Source organism: Odocoileus virginianus, chromosome 31, assembly GCF_023699985.2.
Source record: "Odocoileus virginianus isolate 20LAN1187 ecotype Illinois chromosome 31, Ovbor_1.2, whole genome shotgun sequence".
NCBI lineage: Eukaryota > Metazoa > Chordata > Mammalia > Artiodactyla > Cervidae > Odocoileus > Odocoileus virginianus.
The window spans coordinates 2,513,223-2,534,242 of NC_069704.1; the positions used below are offsets into that span (position 1 = coordinate 2,513,223).

Here is a 21,020-nt window from a genome sequence, read left to right on the forward strand (position 1 = left end):
TCAAGGAGACGAGGAGCAGCCGGAGAAGTGCGGGGGTGGAGTGGGGGGAAGCACGGAAGGGGTGCGGGAAGCCCCAGCAAGGAAGGGAATTAGAGAGGAGGCGCCCGGAGGCGTGGCATGGGCTGGCCTCGGGACTAGGTGGATAGACAAGCCCCGGGCATCGGACAGCCTCGATTGGAATGAGGAAGCGGAGCGCCCGTGTAGACAGTATTTTATAAAAGTTCTCTTCAACTGAGGAGAACGTGTAGATGCTGGGGAGGAACGTGGCAAGCGTTTTAAAGCACCGCGTGTGGTTAGAACACAGGGATCCGGAGTCCCCATTCAGTATCTGTGAGCCCTTAGGCAAGTCACTCAACTTCTTGGAGCCTCAGTAAAGTGGGGATGAAGGTGACAATACCTGCCTCATAGGGTTCAGGTGAAGATGAGATGAGATGTGCCTGTAAAAACACTTAACCACGGGCGCCTGCTACTTCTCACTTTTAATCATTTGAGCAGCTTGGGCATATGTTGAGGCCAATAGGAAGGAGCTGGGAGGCAGTGAAGGCAGAGGAGAGAGAAAGGGACCCAAGAACTTGGGCAGAGAGGGAAATCTGGGATGCCTGTGCCTAACCAGGGGAAGGAGGGAATAGTTGGGGATGCAGAGCAGTTGGCAGGTTTGGGGTGTATGGTTAAGTGAGTGGCTTTTGGACAGTCTTTCTCTGAAGCAACCTTCAAAGTCATTTGCTGAAAGGGCCAGGCCAGGGCTGGCCCAGGTGAAGCTGGAGAACCTGATTTCCGCTGCAGCAGTAGCGAAGGATGCCTTGCCCTTTTTGCCAGCAACCCCTGGCAGACTCAGCATCGTTCCAGGGAAGGTGGGCAGTTGAATTTACTAGACTCAGAGGATAACATCTGACCTACCTTGCCCACTTGTGAGGCTCAACTAAAGTTGATGAATGTGAAAACACTATATATATATATGCATAATTTACCATTTTAATCTTTTTTCCTGATCTTGAGGAGCTGGAAGGGCCACGCCATCAATACCAAAGCCTTCTGAGCACTTGACTTGCGCTGTGCACCATGCCACACTTTCACCCACAATCTCATCTGGTTATTTCGACAGTCAGGTGAGGCAGGTATTAATATTATCCCCATTTTGCAGATGCAGAAACTGAGGTGCAGAGAAGTTACTGACCTTGCCCCAGGACCCAGAGCTAGTGAGTGTTGGACTCAGGACCCCAACTGAGATCTGCCAGACCTCAAAGCCCATGATTTGAAACTGCTGTGAAAGTTGGCATGAGCTCTGATAGCACCCGCGGGACAGAAAGATGTGGAGGGATCGACTGCCTTTTCCGTGGGTGCTGCGCTCAGTCGCCCCGTCATGTCCGACTCTTTGTGACCCCATGGACTGCAGGCCACCAGGCTCCTCTGTCCATGGGGGTTCTCCAGGCAAGAACACTGGAGTGGGTTGCCATGCCCTTCTCCGGGGGATCCTCCCAACCCAGGGATCGAACCCAGGTCTCCTGTATTGCAGGTGGCTTCTTGTCCGTCTGAGCCCCCGGGGAAGCCCGTCTTTTCCATTTGATAGATGAGAAAACAGAGGCTAGAAGCTCAGACCTCCGTTCTGGGCTCTGCAGGCTCCACGCTGCCTTGCTCTCGCCTCTCCTGAATGGGAGGAAGAACACAGAGCTTGGAGTCGCACAGACCTGGCCCTGATCGTACTCTGCCACGGGTGCAGTGTGACTTCAGACCAGGCATCTTGCTTCTTTCCGTGCCTGCGAAATTCCCAAGAGCTGGCTCTAAGGAATGCTGCCCAGGGCACAGGAAGTGTGCCAGGAGCCACGCTTCCTACACTGCGGAGGATCTGCCTCCCACTTGACTGCTGAGACCACGTCTCCATGACCTTCTATTTATTTAGACCTTTGTTCTCCTCAGTGCCAGGAAGTGGTGGTGCCTGACCCGAGTCTGTGGCCACCTATGATTTCCTGAGTGGGGCCGTGGGGGTAGGGCCCTGAGCAGTCCATGGTGTCATCACCGTGCTGATGAAGAATGCCCTGGGCAGGGCTGGGGCCATCAGGGGCCTTCCTGCTGCCCCTGGTTACCTTGGCCATGGGGTCCTGGAATTTTAGTGCCCACAGAAGGCTTGGAGACGCCCTGTTGCAATTCCTTTTTTAATTTTTTACAGATAGGGTAACCGAGACCCACTGTGAGGAAGTGACTTTCACCTCCTCTGGATGGGGCAGAGCTCATACGCATGGAACTTTCATTTTTGGACCTGCCTCCAGAACCCTGGGGATTTCCACTGGAGTGGTGATCACCCCCACCGAGAATCCCAGACTGCTCGGAGGACCCAGGGAATACAGACGAGTCAGGGACTGGAGCTCTCTCTGCCCCTGGCCCTGGGGAGGAAGTGGAGGAAGCCAGCGGCAGCCTGAGGTCCCCCCGACAGGGGAAACTCTGTACTGCCGTCCCTGAAAGTCCGTGATGCGGTTCTTCTCTCTGTCTGACTTGCTCTTCACCTCCCTCTCACTCGAAAGAATGACTGGACGCTCCTGGAGCTTGCAGTCACCATCCAGGGGATTTTTTGCACCACAAAGGGTAATTCCTGTCTCATCCCTGCTGTGACTCAGCGGTGACGTCGAACCGTACAAGCCAGCAAGAAGATAAAGGCATCAGCCGCCCGCGTATCAGAGCGGGTGGCCCAGCAGAGCGCACCTCTTCTCCCAGCACAGACCGCGGGGCTGGGCCCCTGCCCCGAGGAGCTTGGACCAGGCCCTCCACCCCCGGGCCCGCCTGGGACCCCGGGATGGCCTCTGGCTCGGCCAGCAGCCCCCGCCCGGCCCCCGATGAGAATGAGTTCCCCTTTGGGTGCCCCCCCACCGCCTGCCAGGACCCCCCAGAGCCCGGGCCTGCCTGCTGCGCTGTCTGTCTCTCTGAGAACGCGAGGTGAGGGGTCGGAGGAGAAGGGGTGGGTGGGGAGGAGGCACCGGGGAGGGACTCCTGATGGGAGGCGAGGGCGAGAGGACCCCGGCTCTCAGGCAGGTGCCTGCATCTCTCTGTCCTCAGCTTCCCCGATACCGCCCCGTCTGACTTCTGGTGGAAGGAGGAGACACAGAAAGCCCTCCGCACCCTCTGCGGAGGGCCGTCGAGGGAGGCAGAGCCTCTGAGCCCACCTGGGCTAACTCACTTACTATGTGGCTTGTGCGCATGGCTTAACATCCCAAAACCTCAGCGCCCTTGTCAATAAAATGCCTGTACAGTGATTTTCTACCTCCCAGGATTATTACAAGGCCCAATCAATAACATTCCAAAAGATTCTTATAATAGGGAATTTATCTGTAAACTCCTGGGTAAATGACAAACTGCTGTACAGATGTATCTCCTTCCACAGTCTCACCCATCATCTCAGACTGCTGAGAACTCTTCTAAAGGGGACAAAAGTATCTAGTATATTATTGTATGTTCATGTATTATATATTTATATGTGTATATTGTCCTTATTCAGCTGCTAAGTCGTGTCCAACTCTTTGCGACCCCATGGACTGCACCACACCAGGCTTCCCTGTCCTTCACAATCTCCTATACATTTGTATATACATACCTTTATATTTTATATTGTATACAAATACCTTTATATTTCCCTGGTGGCTCAGAAGGTTAAGAATCTGCCTGCAGTGCAGGAGACCCAGTTTCGATCCCTGGGTTGGGAAGGTCCCCTGGAGAAGGGCCTGGCAACCCACTCCAGTATTCTTGCCCAGAGAATCCCATGGACAGAGGAGCCTGGTGGGCTACGGTCATGGGGTTGGGAAGAGTCAGATGCAATTGAGCAACGAACACATCTTTATATATAATACATGCTTTTGGCATACGTATAAAAATATACATATATAACATACACCATATAAAGTGTGTATATTATATTTATAAATAATTCAGAGAGGTGTGACATCAATATGATCATCAGTATCCCACCTTATTATGCAAGTATTATGTACCAACTGTGTGCCAGACAGTCTTCAGAAGAGCCTTGGAAAGGTGGACACTGTTATCCTATGAGGACAACGAGGCCTAATGGAGAGATGAGGTCAGTTTCCTGGCAGAGGTGTTCTTAAACTGCCATGCACCCCCAGTGTGACCTTTGCTGGGGACTTTCCAGGTTAGGGAGGTGGGAAACTTCTGAGGCAAACTTGAGAGGTTCAAATGCTTTGACACAGGAGAAGGCTGAGAGAAAGAGAAGAGAGAGGTGATGGTAGAAAGGGCAGATGGGGCGGGGAGCTGAGCTTGACTGGTCTCACCATCCTGGGCTCGCCTCAGGCTTTTGCAGTGTGGCTTGTGGTTTCCTTACCTCTTCTTCCAAAACGTGGCAGGGGCAGGGAAGGGTTCCATACGCAGGTCTGGCCTGTGTCTCTCTACCTCGGCCCACCCCTACGTCCTCTGAGGCCTCGTTCTCCTCCCTGTGAAATGGGCCTGACCTGGGGTACTCGCTGGGGGTCAGATCACTTTGCAAAAGCATGTAGGCCCATGTGTCATCTCATTCAGAATCTGACACCCACTTCCTGGCTAGGCATCTCAGGCTGGACGTTCTTGGAGGCCCCTTCTTATTCTGAGAGGCCGTAGTCATCTTTAATTACTAAAAATAAGAGACTAGAATAAAACAGAGGAATCTGCAAAGAACTAATATAGTACACACCCACAATCCCTTACCTGAACCCCTAGGGTCGGATGTATTGTGGAATAAAAAAGTGTTTCAGATTTTTGAAAAACTACTCAGTACATTACTCTGTAATTCTTCCAGCAGGGATTGGGGACATACCTTATATTCAAACATCAAGCAGTGATATTTCTGCAAATATAAATATTCATACTAAGTGGGATAAGACAGGTCTAATAGCCTGGTCAGTTCAAATCAGGTTTGGCTGCCAGAGAAGCTCACTGCAAGCTATGGGAAAACGTTGGGTGCCCGGTGTTTTTGAGGTTTGGGAATGGTGGGTCTGGGATGGAGCTATATGCTCATGGGTCTCAGCTGCCATGCCGGGCAAGGCCCGGGCCTTTGGGGCTCTGGGGTGGAGGTTGGTGTCATGGAGTCTCGACGGCTTTGCTCAGTGGCATTTCTGCTTGTGTTCCCAGGAATGGTGAGGATCAGATCTGTCCCAAATGCAAAGGGGAAGACACCCCGTCTGAAAGTCCAGGAAGCCTTCTGTCTCAGGAGAAGGTAAGCTGGCGCTGCCGGGGAGGATTGTCCGTTGTCTCGGCTGGCAGGCACCTCCCTGCTTGTCCTGAGTCTAGGCTGAATTCCGTCTGTTGGTGGCGAGGAGACTGGTGTTCACAGTGGGAAAGCCACTTGTCCCACGCCACCTGGCTGACCCGTGGCAGGTTCAGGCTGAGAGTGGCTGTCTATTCGGGGATCCACACACCACGGCCTTCGGGCCCGGCCCAGCCTGCTGCCTATTTGTAAGCTCATGAGCTGAGAATGGTTTTTACACTTAAAGGGTTTTCAAAAGTCAACAGGGGAATGAGATTCTATGACATGTGAAAATGATCCAGACTTCAAACTTCCAGATCCCTGAATAGAGTTGGACTGGTTCACAGCCACAGTTCAGTCGTGTGTGTCTTACGCGTGGCCGCCTTGGCCCGAGATTGCAGAGGTGGACAGTTGTAAGAGAGGCCTTCCAGCCCAAATAGTCACTCTCTGGCTCTTTCCAGAAAGAGTTCGCCAACGCCTGGTGCAGACAGCTCTTTCTGACCCTGTTTGCTCTCAGACCGGGTCAGGCCAGCCTCAGCTCGCTTCTCTGGCTTCCCCAAGCTGTGCTTCCCAGGAGTAAGAGGGGCGAAACAACATCCTTAGGCACCGTTTAGAGCCCTGGCCCTTCTGAGCTGGAGAGACCCTTGTGGGCCATCTGTCCAGCCCAGAGGTGCCCACAAGGCAACCAACCGTGGTTTGTTCCCAAACCAGCTCGGGACAAAAGTGGTTAAAAAAAGAAAGAAAGAAAGAAAATTGTCATGACTTTTTCTTACAAAACTAAATTCTTTCCATTTATAGAATCACCCTTTACTCTGAGACGATGCCCTTCCCATGTGCATCTTTGTATAAAGGAAATGATCATGATAGATGATAGAATTGGGGGTAAAGCCTATTTTGGGGTAAAATTAAAAAACAACAGTCTTTATGTTGATCTCCTGGTTTAAGAAGCAAACAAAGCTGGTACTGGTCTGTGAATCCAGAGCTTTAGGAACCCAGGCTCTAAATCTGACCCCCTTTTCTTACACATGGGGCCCACTCACTGGGGATTCTCACCGCAAAGCTCCCCAGTGACCACGGTCTCCCCAGCTCCACACCCGAGCTGACCACACTGCAAGGCGCCCAGCTCCTTTGGACCAAAGCTGTACCCTTGGCCAAATCGTGTCCCTGGGTGAGGGTAGGGGGGATCAGGAGCCTGGTGTCAAGGATGACACGGCTGAGATGGCTGCTCTGTGTCTGCCTGTGAAATGAAGACGCTGCCTTACTGCTAAGTCACTTCAGTCGTGTCCGACTCTGTGCAACCCCATCCCTGGGATTCTCCAGGCAAGAACACTGGAGTGGGTTGCCATTTCCTTCTCCAATGCATAAAAGTGAAAAGTGAAAGTGAAGTCGCTCAGCCGTGTCAGACTCTTCGCGACCCCATGGACTGCAGCCTACCAGGCTCCTCCATCCATGGGATTTTCCAGGCAAGAGGACTGGAGTGGCTTGGACAGGGCCTTTTCAGTACTGGCGATGTCCCATTGCCGGTCACTGGCTGTCGGGGCTCTCTCCCTCCCGCTGTGGAACGAGAGGCAGGCAGGTCTCCATGCCTCCTCCCCCTTCTCCGCTCCAGCCCCCTCTCCTCCAGAGAGTCAGGGGGACATCTGTCCCACCAGAGCTGGTTTTGAGGGCTTTCCTCTCTTCTCTTCAGCAGCCTTCTCCCCCACAGACCCTCAAGGGAACCATAAGGATCTAGTGCATTTTCCCGGAACTTTATACTCTACCACATGGTAGAGCTAATAGGATTAACACTGCTGGAATAACTTCCCAAACCTCCCTAATAGGGCATCTCTGTGTTCACTGGGCCTCCGTGCTCCCCCCTCCAAAGGGAAGGATAGGCTATCTGCTTTCTAAGGCAACTACCTGCCTGAAGGTATCAGGACGTTTGTTTCTGGTTTGCTTTAGTCTTGCCTCTGAACAGAATGAATCCAGATTCATTGTGTAAATCTTAGATAATATAAAGCAGAGATATTTTAATATCTCCCAATTCAGTAGTTCTAATTTTTTCATCTTTGTCGGTGTGAAATCAGATGAAAGCAGAAGGGGAGCCTGGACCTCTGGCCCTGCGGTTTACCCCACTGCTTTCTCCTGCCCCAGCCCCCAGAGACTCTGGATTCCTAGGGCCCTGCAGGGTGCACTTTGAAACTTTGACCAAGTGGAGTGACTCTAATGATGCAGTTACAGGCGCTCAGCAGGCTACAGCGTTGGGGGGGGTGCACCCCCGTGGAAAGCTGGGGGGCGGTGTGAGCCAGTGGTCTGACACCTGCACAGAGCCACAAGTGGAAAGACCAGGGACTCCACCAGTTCCTGACCCAGTGGGAACTTTGGGGGGACTTTTGACCAAAGGAAAGCAGCTGATGACAAATCAACACTTTGCACACATGGCGGGTCTGAGTCTGTGCATCTGAGGAAACCTGGGAAGTGGAGGTGGGGTGAGGGGCTGGGCCGGAAGCCGGCTGCGCTGCGCCCCAAGGTGCCCGTCCTCGCGACCCTTCTGCGCCACCTGCTCACGTTTGTCCTTCTCCTCTGGCTTCGTTAGAGGTGTGTCCCTCCGAGGCGCGCTCAGAGCCCTGGACTGATTAGCTCGTGTCAGAAGCAGATATGAAAGGATGATTGTTGACCCAGGTGGGGACTTGGTTCTGGCCTGGAATAACCTTCCTACAGGAGTGACAGTGAGAGGCGGGGACTGCCTGGCTGCTGGGAAATAGCAGTCAGTCCTGCCTGCCGCAGGCCCCGGGAACCGGGCTGGTGCTCTTGTCTCTTCCCTCTGAGGCCACTCGGGAAGGTCCAAAGCAGGCTGACCCCTGCTGCCAGTGGCTTACAAGAATGCCTCAAATTACCCTAGAATCTGAAAACGATCGGAGATCGAGCTGTCTGGTCCCATTTCCATTCTGTACTGGATTCCTGCCAAGTGGCTTGGTGTCCCTTCAGTGACGGGCAGCTCATCACTGCACAAAACCACCATGAGGAACTAACTACTGTGCCGTTGTCCGCTCCCTTTGTTCTGAGCTGACGTCTGTCTCCCTCGGGGCCACAAAAGGCAAGGCAGTCAGCCCCCTGCGCCCTGAGGCCGTCCTGCGTCTGTGGGAGGACGCTGACCACGTCCCTCTCGAGTCCATCCTCAGCCTCCACACCTCTCTGTGTCTGTTGAATCCAAGCCCCTGGAAATGAGCTGGAAAATGAGCCCCTCGCACTTCTGAGCTTGGCGGTTGCATCTGTGACCCCATCTGTCCTGTGACACCCTGTGTCATGGGCGGTGGCGATTCCAGTGGGTGACCTGTGGAGGCTCGGGGAGGAGGCGTGCCTGCACCAGCCTTACCGCAAAGGGGAGCCAGAGCCAGGCTCCCTCTTCCTGCCCCCGGAACTCCTGGCACCTCTCTGCTGCCTCCAGAGGGGGGATCACCCCAAGTGTTTTGTTTACACAGGTTTAAATACCCAGTCAGCCTAAGTGCTGGAATCCAGCAAGCACTGTGAAAACAGGAATGGGCAAGACTCCTTTCGACAAGGAGAATCAGGCAGGACTTCCTGGAGGAGGTGGCAGTTGAGCCGAGCAGAGGTCGCCAGGAAGGAAAATGTCTCAGATACAGAGGAGGGTAGGAGCTGGTGGATGGACCAGGCCACCCTGTCCTGGTGGAGCACCTCTCCCTCAGCACTAGCTGAGACCCATGCAAAAACACCCCGTCCAGCCCTCAAAGACCTTGGCTAGCCTCTGTGCCCAGCACAGCAGGGTGGGTGGTGCCCAGCACATTGCAAGCCTCTCTGTTCTGTGTGGTGGCTTCACCGAGGCTTGTCCTGTGCCCCCAGTATCCTCTTAACAACCCCCCCATCAGAGGCCCCCATGTCCTCAAGTGGAGGCCCCCCGACAGCCCTCCGCTGACCCCGTCACAAAGGGCCTGGGTCAGTAGGCAGCCGGGAACACCACACCCCCCCCCGACTTCTCGGACGTGGACAGAAGGACAAGTGTTCGCTCAGGACTGGGATTGTGTTTTCTCTGTTTCCTCCTCAGAGGAAATTCCACCGCAAGTTTTATTTTTAGCGGTTTGCCAGCCATGAGGCAGCTCACACAGGGGCCGCTTGTGGCACTGGCTTGGCCCAGGATGGATGCCCTGTTCTTCCCCCGCAGCCCCAGCTGGCTAGCGCCCTAGGTCCCTGCCTTCAGATGAGCCACCCCTCTTTCCCCGGGACGGCGGAAGGGCCCTGGATGTGGATCCCAGGCGCCTGGCCCCCACCACGGCTTGGCCCCAAACTTGCATTGTCTCCTATAAGTCAGCGGCCTTCCCTGACCTTCAGCTTCGTCACCTCCATGAGAGAGGCAGAACTTCAGAGCCCCAGCCTCTTCCGGGTGGTCCTGGGAGACCCAGCAGGGCTGTGCTCACATGGGGGCGGAGAAGGGCTCGTGCCTGCAGGACAGCGGGCTCCTCACTTGTACAAGCTCCGCGTGACCCAGACTGAGCCACTCGCCCGGGTCTCCCACGTGTGTTCAGGTGAAACCAGCTCTGCTTTGCCTGCCTTGAAGGATTACTGCAGGGATCCTAGGAGGTAGTTTGCAAAAATGCTTTGGTCCTATGTAAATACACGTGCACGTAGGGATGTTCCTCACATCTGCCAGCCCCTGAGGAAACCCAGTGGGGAAAGCAGGGTTTTGTAGAATTACTACGAGTTTGAGGTGTGAAGATTCAGTGAGATGCATGTATGTGACAGCCATTAGGGGGAGGAAAAAGATGTCCCAAGGACAGTGCTTCATCCACAGGAATAATTACGGTAATAGCAGGTCCGCTACTGCTCATCAGGGCTAAACTGAGTGTGTGTAAGGCAGAATCATGCTCCCCAAAGCCGTCCACATGTTAATCCCCGGGACCTGTGAATATGTCACCTTACGTGACTGCATTAGTCTGCTCGGGCTGCAGTAACAAGGGACCACAGACTGGGCGGTGGAAACAACAGAGGTTGATCTCCTCGCAGTTCCAGAGGCAAGTTCAGGCCGAGTCAGTTTCTTCTGAGGCCTCTCTCCTTGGCTGGTGGATGCCGTCTTCTCCCGGCGTCTTCGCATCCTCTTCCCTCTGAAAGTCTGTGCCCTGTTTCCTGTTCTTGTAAGGACCCCCGTCACACTGGAGCAGGGCCCCTCCCAGTGACCTCATCCTAACTTAATCACCTCTTTAAAGACCACATCTCCGGGGACTTCCCAGGTAATCCAGTGGTTAAGACTCAGAGCTCCCAATGCAGGGGGCACAGGTTCAATCCCTGGTCGTGGAACTAATAAGAGCCCACAGCCAAAAAACTAAGAACTAGGATCAAGCAGCCAAAAACTAAAGCAATTTAATTTAATGTAATTTAAAAAAAAAGAAAAAAGACCCTGTCTCCAAACACAGCCACGTCCAGGGGGGTTAGGACTTCCACATGAGGATTTGGGGTGGGAGAGACTGCTCAGGCTTCCCAAGTGGCCCTAGGGGTGAAGAACCTGCCTGCCAGTGCAGGAGACATAAGGGCCCCAGGTTCAGTCCCTGGGTGGGGAAGATCCCCTGGAGGAGGGCATGGCAACCCACTCCAGTATTCTTGCCTAGAGACTCCCATGGTCAGAGGAGCCTGGTGGGCTGCAGTTCATAGGGTCACAAACAGACGGACACCACTGAAGCGACTTACTACACACACGCACGGACACCACTCTGCCCATGACAATGGCGAAAGGGTCTTTGTACTTTGCAGATGTTACTAAATTAAGGATCTTGTGATGGGGAGATGACTCTGGGTTGTTTGGTGAGCTCATTGTAATCACAAGGGTCCTCAAAAGAGGAAGACAAGAGAGGTAGAATCAGAGAGAAGCTGGAAGATGCTCCGCTGCTGGCTCTGACTCTGGAGGGAGGGACCATGAGCCCAGGAACGCAGGCAGCCTCTGGAAGCTGGAAAAGACCAGAAAACAGGTTCTCCCCTCTGGTCTCCAGAAGGAACACAGTCCTGCTGACACCTTGATGTTAGGACTTCTGATTTCCAAGACCGTAAGACAATAAATGTGGGTTGTTTAAGCCATTAAGTTTGTGGTATTTTATTATAACAGAATAGGTCACTTGTATCAGAATTTACAGGTATTATGGCATTTAATCCTCACCATAACTCTATTGGGGGGGGGGGTGGTACATTCTATTATTGTCTTCATTTTCCAAATTGGGAAACCGAAACGTGGAGGGGCTAGTGAGTCCCCCAGGACCACACAGCTAAGTAGGTGAACTGACAGAAATGGGCTTTGCACCCCAACAGGACGGCTCCAGAGCCAACCTCTGTAAGCACCGCAAGGAATGAGAGGCCGAGCGACTGATGGCGGCTCTCTGGGCAGTCCGGCTGGCCCCCAGCCGCCTCTCCTCTGCCTGCTGTGGGTGACTGGCCCCAGCCGCCTCTCCTCTGCCTGCTGTGGGTGACTGGCCCCAGCCGCCTCCGCCACACGTGGTAACAGGGAGGCCTGCTCCGTGCACACGCGCTTGCCCGTCTGCGGGGGCTTTCACTGCACAGACACAGCACCGCGAGGCTCAGCCGCCAGAGGAGCGCGCGCCCCGCCACCAGTGCGATTCTGGAACCCCGCCGCTAGTCTTCTCTCATCTGCTTACCTCCCTCTGCCTCTCACTGCGAGCGCAGTAGATTCTTAAAGCCGCAGAGGATTCGCATCGCGGGCTTGGAGGGAGTTGCAGGGCCTGAGTGGTCACCCTCATCCATCACCAGGTCCTCATCCGCCTCGGGTCCTCCACCCTCCCCGCACATCAGGGAGCTACCTGCTGGGAGAAGCTGCATCACAGGGCACTTTGCAAAACCCGCCTGGTCTCCCTGCCAAGGCTGCCTCCCTCCCGGAAAACATCTGTTTTCTGTTCCTGGTTGGGAACATCTTGTGCCTGGAGCCTGAGGCCATGGGGCACCGCTGTGCTGGGCGTGCTCTGCGTTCCAGTCCAGCTGTCTCATGAAGCCCACAGATCTAGCTGTTTTAACTTTTACAGAATGATGACTAGTGTGACTTTGTATTTGCTCAGCCCAAAGACTTCTGCCCTCCCCTCCTCCCGTCCAGATCTCCCCTCACGTCACCCCGAGAGGTGATTCTTAAAAACAACGACAAAGCTCTTGGAAAGTCAAGATATTATTTATGTGTAATAAAATTCACTCATTTTAAGTGTACAGATTGATGGATGCCGGTAAATACCTGCAATCTGTGACCTGCAGTGAAGAACATGAATGTTTCTGCACCAGATAAAAGCTTCCTTGTGCCTCTGGCTCGTCAGTCTCCCCCAGCTGCAGCCCCAGACAGCCACTGATCTACTTTCTGTTCATGGTTTGGCCTTTTCTAGAATCTCATGAGAATGAAATCCTAGGGACTTCCCTGATGGGCCAGTGGTTCAGACTCCGCACTTCCAGTGCAGGGGGCACAGGTTTGATCCCTGGTCGGGCACCTGCGATCCCACATGCTGCATGGTAAAGCCAAAAAAATTTGTTTTTAATATCAGAAGAAAAACTTAACTTGGAACAGATTTCTAGTATGCGGTCTTCCGTGTTTGGCTCTTCATTTGGCAGAATGTTTCAAGGCCCCTCTGTTATCGCACACGTTAGTAATTTAGTCCATCCAGTTGCTGAGTAGTAAGTGTCCTCAGGTACAGACACAGCACACTGTTCACCCATCTACCAGCAGATGAAAACTTGGATATCCTCCAGCGTGGGCCTGTTATGAGTAAAGTTGCCTGGACATTTGCATACACACACGGAAACATTTTCAGTTTCTCTTGGGTAAATCCCTAGGAGTGGAATGTGTGGGTTATCTGCTAGCTTGGTAAGCATGGTCTGTAAGTTACTTTATGATTTCACTTTATGAGATACTTGCATAGTTTGTCCCAAAGCATCTGTACCGTTTTATATTCCCGTGAGCAACCTACAAGCGTTTTTCAGTTCCTCCACATTCTCCCCAAAGCTTGGTATTGCCATTCTTTTTAAATGTTAGCCATTTAGTGAGCGAACAGTGGCATTTTATAACAGTTTTCATTTCTCTGATGACTGCTGATGATGAACTTACTTTCATAGGCTTGTCATTTATGTCTCTGCTTTCATGAAGTATCTGTTCAGTATTTTACCCATTTTGTGTTAGGCTGTCTGTCTTATTATTGAATTGTAAGAGTTCTTTATATATTCTGTATATAAGGCCTTTATAGAGATATGTTTTGGAAAAAAAAAAGTGTCCTCCCAGTCTCTCCTGGGTTTACTTTTAGTAAGAGACAGAGGTGGCATCACCAACTCAATGGACATGAGTTTGAGCAAATTCTGAGAGACAGTGAAGGACAGGGAAGCCTGGCCTGCTGCAGTGCGTGGGGTCAGAACGAGTCCGACACGGCTCAGCGGCTGAACGACAACAAGAGACGGGGTGGGAAGGGCCCTGGAGCTCTGCTGCTTCCTGGCTGTTCCTCCTAGAGTAAATCCCCTCCCCTCCGTGAGCCTCAGTTTCTTCATCAATCACATGGGAACAGAAAACCTACCCTGCCATCCCCAAGTGTTGTTCCAAACTCCTCAGACCTACACATAGGTTGACAGTATTGCCAAGTTGCTTGTTTGGGACCCTCGGGGAGCTCCCAGACCAGTGGGGGCAGCCAAAGAGTGAGTTGGGAGGAACCCGTCCCAGCAAGAGGGGTGGCAGTGCTTCCCAGGATCACAGCAGGAGCTCTGGTCTCGTTTTGAAGGAGGGTCACAGAAGGGCTAAAGCTTGAAGGGTGGAAAGAAATCAGCCAGGCAGGACAAAGAGCGTGTGCAAAGCTTCGTGGCCCAGCCCAGCCCCTGCCTGGTGGATATCGGTGCTTCACAGACTCCCCAGTGCTACCGGGACCCCCGCAACGTCCAGTGACGTGGTGCTTATTTCCAGGATCGCCCCGAGGTGGCTGAGGCTGGAGTTGGGTGCCCCTTTGCAGGTGTTGGCTGCTCCTTCAAGGTAAGTATCTAGGTGAGAGAAAGGAGGTCTGTACACTGCAGTCTCAGACCTCCTCGCTCAGCCTCTCGGGTGTTCCCCCAACATCCAGCTGCTGCTCTGGATGTACCTTATGTGGCTTACAAGCCACAAAATCACTAGTAAATCATCTTTGTGCTCAGGGGAGTTCTTCTTAATGTCTCACTTGAGCATTGCAGTGCATCACAAAAAAGACCCTCCCCTCCCCACTGCCCCCAACCACTGTGCCTCTCTCCATGGTCCTGAATCATGAGTGGGCTCGAGGGCAGGACAGAACTGTTGCTCTGGAAGATGGAGTGCACGTGGCTCGCCATGGGCGTGCCTAAGGCCAGGGCCCTTCTCCACCTCCCTCTTGCTGTGAACTTCCCATTGCTGGGTGAATGGATGTGACCTCCCTTGGTAACCGCTGATGGCAGGGCTCTCCTTGGCTCCCTGGTGCTCCCTACCCCTCCTCAGTTTTCGCTTATCAGCCCCACTGTCTCGGCAGGGAAGCCCAAAGTTCATGGAGGAGCATGAGGTCACCTCCCAGGCTGCCCACCTGAACCTGCTGTTGGGGTTCATGAAGCAGTGGAAGGCCCAGCTGGGCTCTGGCCTGGGGTACGGGCCCATAGCCCTGGAACGGAACCTGTCGGACCTGCAGCTGCAGGGGGCCGTGGAGGTGGCCGGGGACCTGGAGGTGGACTGCTATCGGGCCCCCTGCTCCGAGAGCCAGGAGGAGCTGGCCCTGCAGCACTTCATGAAGGAGAAGCTCCTGACGGAGCTGGAAGGGAAGCTGTGCGTGTTCGAGAACATTGTGGCCGTCCTCAACAAGGAGGTGGAGGCCTCCCACCTGGCCCTGGCCGCCTCCATCCACCAGAGCCAGCTGGACCGCGAACACATCCTGAGCCTGGAACAGAGGGTGAGCCTGGGAGGCAAGTTCACCTTCAAGGCAGTTCAGCCCCCACCCCCCCCATCCCTTGCCCCATCTTGTCTCCAGAGCAAATGGACCAGCCTTCCTCCTAAGCCTTCTCCCTGCACAGACCAGCCATGCCCCCATCAAAAATCTCTCTCCTGTGTCCTGAGACCTTCTAGGGAGAGGACTGAGGCAGAAGTGATAGTTAAACTCCCCCACCCAGCACTTCATTTTGTTTGCTTCAGTTTCTTCTGCAATAGACTATTCCCACCCCAAGCATCTCATTCCACTGTCAGACATTTTTCATGCTCAGAAAGTTCTCCCTCATACTAAGCTAAAATTAGTCTCTCTGTCTTCCCTGCCCCTTGGGGCCCACAAAACATCTGACATCTAGCCCCCATGGAGGTTCTTTGGAGATGAGACATCATCATAATATCCTGCCTGAGTGTTTCCTTCTTTAGGCTAAACACCCCCAGCGCCTTCACACTTCATCAGAGCCCATTGCTTCATGTATTCCAGCTCAGTCTCTGAAGAATTCCACCCTTTAGCATGATGGTACCAGACCACCAGATAATTCACTTATCTGACAGTTCTTGGTTGAGTCAGACTGTAACCTCCTTTGTTGCAGAGCTTATGCTTCTCTTAATGTGACCAGTCACAGTGCTGTGTTGCTTCTTGTGGGGCAACAATACTACATCCCCGTCTTAGGTTGAACTCGGCCTGGATTTTAGTTCCAGGCCCACCATTCACTTGCTGTGTCCATCTGAGCAAGTCACAGGACTGCAACTTTTTCATCCGTAAAATTAGGGATGTGATTTTCTTTAAGGATGCTCACTTCCATTCCTGACTTCCGTACCTGAGTATACCTGAGAATAAATTTGTGTTTTTTTCACGTCAATGGAGGAACCTACTAGAAGAGCCAGACACTGGCTTTGAGTGACAGAGTAAAGGATTTATTTATGCAACTCTTGCCCTAGTTGGAAGGTAGTGACTGCCCACTCCCCGCAAGGGCAGAGTGACCATGTCTTCAGTTCCTGGACAAGTTTTGTGGCTCAACTCTTCCATGCCAAGCACTATGCAAATCTTGTGAAAGTCACTCCTTGGAACCCCATGGACTGTAGCCCGCCAGGCACCTCTGTCCATGGAATCTCCAGACAAGAATACTGGCATAGGTTGCCACTCCCTTCTCTAGGGGATCTTCCCAACCCAAGGATCAAACCTGCATCTCCTGCGTTGCAGGCACATTCTTTACCGTCTGAGCCACATGGCCACAGATAAAATGAGCATGGGCCCAGACCATCTATCCTGTAGGAAAAGCAGAAAATATATATCTCAGACGCTTCTCAGAACAGAGAGGAAAGAGGGAAACCAGCTGAGCTAGGGCAGTGGTCGAAGACTTCCCAGAGGAAGGGTTATGTGAGCCGGATTCCTGACGGATGCACAGGAGTTGGCCAGTGGGGAAGGGAGGAAGAGGAATTCCAGGCCGGAGGGCCAGCATATGCAGAGAGAGATGCCTGTGGCTGAGGGAGGCAAGGTCAGGAAACATTTGGGGAACAGCTGTATCTCTCTCTGCATCCCACCATCGCTCCCTCACCCTCAGGCTGGGTTCTGGTGCCTCTGGCTAAATGGGCTTCCCCGCCCCAGGTGCTGGAGTTGCAGCAGACCCTGGCCCAGAAGGACCAGGCCTTGGGCAAGCTGGAGCAGAGCCTGCGCCTGATGGAGGAGGCCTCCTACGACGGCACCTTCCTGTGGAAGATCACCAACGTCTCCCGGCGTTGTCATGAGTCGGCCTGCGGCAGGACCGTCAGCCTCTTCTCCCCAGGTAACTCCCCTGGAACGGCAAGCGGGGCAGGGAAGGGTACAGGCCCCTGCGGGGGAGGCAGGCCCCACGGGGCCCAGGAGACAAGCAGAGGTACGGGGCGGTCCGCTCTGACAGCCATGCTGCGTCCAGTTAGGCCCGAGTCCGTTCAGATGCCCGGCCCTGGCGGGCCCGTGGAGGTGGCAGGCTCCCCCCTGCCCCGCTGTGTGGAGCAGGGCTGTTGGCCCCAGGCTGGCCGTCTGCCTCCCGGAAGATCAGTTACATTCTGCAGCTAGGAACTGGTCATCTCAGTTGTTTGTGTGGATGTCGGTTGGGAAAGAGAGTGAGCTATGAACCCGTCGGTGCAGACTCGAGGCAAGTGGAGGATGGCTTTCATAGGAGACCCAGTGACCTGAAATCAGACTAGGGGAGATCTAGGTAAAACCACAGGCATCTGTGTACAGTTGTGGGGAGCATGTGAGTGAGTATTGTGTAAATCAGGGCAGTTTTTACTCATTTCTGGGACCCCGGGACCTGGCACAATGTCTTGCGTAAAGGCGGCAGTTACTCGGTTGACGTCTCTCTTCATTAGCTGAGACCTGCTTCTGTAACGCTCTGCATGTTTGTGCTCAGACCTCTGCTTTTCCCCTTGCCTCCCTCGTGTGCATCTAAGAAAAATGGGTGGGTTGTTAAGGAGGATTTCTGCAGAAGGCAGTTTTAACCCCACTCACGTCTGCTCCAGCTCCATGCCTTTCCTGTCTGTCAGCCCCTCTGACTCACCCAAGGCCAACAGCACTAGGATTAAGAGGGGGCACGGGAGCCTGCCCCATCCCACAGGGCAGGTGGGCCCCCAAGCCAGGCCCCTGCCTCAGGAACCGGGGCAGCTCCTTCATGGGGGGGCCTTGCCCTCTACACGCAAGCTGTTTGTCCTGGATGCTTTCCAAAGGGAAAAAGCAGGCATTGTCTCTGACTTCCTGTTCTACCAAAGCACAGAGGGCAGAGATGAGTCAGACCGTCAGCCTGCCCCCGCCCCACGCCTTCCTGCCCTGCACACCCTGTCCCCGAGCTGCCCCTCCAGACGGCCCCCCACAGGGACAGCCGCTGGAGCCCACGGTCAGATGGCTCTTTCAGCTGCCCAGGCGAGAGCCTACGGGCCCTGCACCTAACCACCAGGGGATGGTTCCTCCCAGGGGCCTGTGTCAAGGATGGCCGGCAGAACTGTGAGCCGCCCCACTCCCTCCCAGCCCCCAGGAGACCCCAGCCACTTAGCCTGGGGCCGCAGAAAGAGCTGCGTGTTGGGACTTAGGAGGCCGGGCCCTTCACTCTGGCCCTGACCCCAGCTCACTGTGACTTTGTGGGCCGGCCACTTCCCCTTGCTGGGCTCCGGCTCCTGACTGCAAAACACAGATCGGTTAAATCGGGAGTGGTGGGGCCAGCAGCGCCTCTGTCCCCTGTCAGAAACGTGAATTCTCAGTCCTCACCCCGCACTGCTGAGTCAGAAGCTCCAGCCCTGGGGCCTGGCAGTCTGCGATCCTGATGGCCCTTGACATCCAGCGGGCCAGGTGTTCCCCAAGGTTTAATGCTCTTATGTTTTCGTTTATCGTCGAGTCGCTAAGTCATGTCCAACTCTTTTGTAACCCCATGGACTGTAGCCCACCAGGCTCCTCTGTCTGTAGAATTTCCCAGGCAAGAACACTGGAGAGGGTTGCCATGTCCTTCTCCAGGGGATCTTCCCGACCCAGGGCTTGAAGCCACATCTCCTGCCTTGCAGGCAGATTTTAGCACTGAGCCACTGGGGATGCGGCCCCTGATGCTCTATGGTGAAGAAGCAGCTCCAATCCCAGATGTCACAGTCAGGGGCCACGACCCAGGCCAGCCCCAGTTCCCTCATCTGCAAAGTCTAGCACTTGCCAGCTGCCCTGGTGATGACTCTGGCTTCCGCGTTTCAGCTTTCTACACCGCCAAGTATGGATACAAGTTGTGCCTGCGGCTCTACCTGAACGGGGATGGGACGGGGAAGAGGACCCACCTGTCCCTCTTCATCGTGATCATGAGAGGGGAATACGATGCTCTGCTGTCGTGGCCTTTCAGGAACAAGGTACGGGCGGGCCCGGGCAATGGGGGGCTGCTTCGGGTGGAGGAGACCTGGGTCCTGGCCCTGGTTTAGCCTGAACTCATCTGTGTGACCTCGGAGAGCCCTTCACCCTCTGTGTTACCAGTTTCCCCGCTTGTGAAACAAGAGCCTGAGTTCCCCTCTAGTAGCCAAGGCTGCTGCTTGCTTGAGTCCAGGAGCTAAAACGCCTGGGCCAGCAGCCCTGGGAGATGTGTAGAGAGGGAGTTCACACGGTGGGGTGAATAAAGAAAACTTCCTATAGGAGGTGCTATGGGTCTAGGCTGCAATAGCAGCACTCTCAGAAAAAGGCAGGGAGGCAGATGCCACCATATCCCTTTAAGAATGGCCAAAATCCTCAATACTGACAACACCAAGTGTCGGCAAGGATGTGGAGCTGGTGGGAATATGAAACGGTGCGGCCACTTTGGATGAAGTTTTGGCAGTTTCTCACAAAAGTAAACATACTCTTACCACGTGACCCAGAGATCACACTCCTTGGCATTTACTCAAATGAACTGAAAACTTAAGTCCCCCCAAAACCCTGCAGACAGATATTGGTAGCACATTTATTCATAACTGCCAAAACTTAGAAGCAGCCAAGATGTCCTTCAAGGTGAATGCACAGATAAACTGTGGTCCATCCAGACAATAGAGTATTATTTAGCACTCCAAAGAAATAAGCTAGGGAGCCATGAAAAGATACAGAGGAACCTTAAATGCATGTTTAAGTGAAAGAAGCCAATCTGAAGAAGCTACATACTGTATGATTCCAGTTACATGATATTCTGCAAAAGGCAAACTGCGAAGACAGTGAGAAAATCAAAGGTTGCCAGGGTTTCATGGAGGAGAGGAGGGATGAATAGGTAGAAAGCAGAGGATTTAGGGCAGTGTAAATACCCCAAGGGGCTTCCCTGTAGCTCAGATGGTCAAGAATCCACCTGCAATTCGGGAGACCTGGGTTCAGTTCCTGGGTCGGGAAGATCCCCTGGAGAAGGGCATGGCAACCCACTCCAGAATTCTTGCCTGTAGAATCCCATGGACGGAGGAACCTGAAGGGCCCCAGTCCATGAGATCGCAAAGGGCTGGGCACGACTGAGCGACTAACACTACACTCCTAAACCCTCTGATATGATAATGACAGATTCCTGTCCTGATGCATCTGTCCAGACCTATAGAATGTACAAAACCAGGCATGAACCTTAAAGTAAACTGGGGGCTTTGGGTGAATATGATGTGTCAGCATAGGTTCATCAGTTGTAGCCAATGTTCCTCTCGGGTGGAGGACGTTGGTAGTTTAGGAGGCAGTGTGGCGATACTTGGAAATCTCTGTAATTTTCCGTTCAATTTTGCCCTGCACCTAAAACTGCTCCAAAAAATAACGTTTGTTAAAAGTGTTTCAAAGGGCAGCCGGCGGTGGGGGTGTGGCAGGCGTTCCCCGCAGATGAACAGCAACAGGGGTGGGGGCGTGTGGGCTCCAGACCTGAGCTGGGGCGAGGGCGGGGGAGTGTGGGCTCCAGACTTGAGCTGGGGCAGGGCGGGGGAGCTAGCTAATGGGCGAGGGCGGGGGGAGTGTGGGCTCCAGACTTGAGCTGGGGCAGGGCGGGGGAGAGTGCTAATGGGCGAGGGCGGGGGAGTGTGGGCTCCAGACCTGAGCTGGGGCAGGGCTGGGGAGCTAGCTAATGGGCGAGGGCGGGGGGAGTGTGGGCTCCAGACCTGAGCTGGGGCGAGGGCGGGGGAGAGTGCTAATGGGCGAGGGCGGGGGAGTGTGGGCTCCAGACTTGAGCTGGGGCAGGGCGGGGGAGAGTGCTAATGGGCGAGGGCGGGGGCGTGTGGGTTCCAGACCTGAGCTGGGGCGAGGGCGGGGGAGAGTGCTAATGGGCGAGGGCGGGGGAGTGTGGGCTCCAGACCTGAGCTGGGGCAGGGCTGGGGAGCTAGCTAATGGGCGAGGGCGGGGGGAGTGTGGGCTCCAGACCTGAGCTGGGGCGAGGGCGGGGGAGAGCGCTA

At 54.1% G+C, this 21,020-nt stretch overlaps 1 protein-coding gene and 1 long non-coding RNA gene across 8 annotated transcripts in view; one reads left to right on the forward strand and one right to left on the reverse strand.

The window, feature by feature from the left end:
- Window positions 1-21,020, forward strand: part of TRAF1 (TNF receptor associated factor 1) — a 31,030-nt gene that overhangs the window by 7,769 nt on the left and 2,241 nt on the right. For 3 of the 7 annotated variants that reach the window (XM_070459185.1, XM_070459184.1, XM_070459186.1), the window contains exons 2-8: window positions 2,165-2,925; window positions 3,965-4,063; window positions 5,107-5,191; window positions 14,133-14,198; window positions 14,701-15,111; window positions 16,750-16,927; window positions 18,853-19,001. In XM_070459185.1, coding sequence (XP_070315286.1) covers window positions 2,786-2,925; window positions 3,965-4,063; window positions 5,107-5,191; window positions 14,133-14,198; window positions 14,701-15,111; window positions 16,750-16,927; window positions 18,853-19,001 — 1,128 coding nt within the window. In that variant the 5' untranslated portion in view covers window positions 2,165-2,785. The other 4 variants (XM_070459182.1, XM_070459183.1, XM_070459181.1 and 1 more) reach the window with 3 other exon arrangements.
- On the reverse strand, window positions 10,551-12,071 carry LOC139032385 (uncharacterized). The gene is made up of 2 exons (XR_011484909.1): window positions 11,854-12,071; window positions 10,551-11,154 (listed from the first exon to the last, which is right to left on the reverse strand). It is a non-coding gene; the product is annotated as an uncharacterized lncRNA (long non-coding RNA).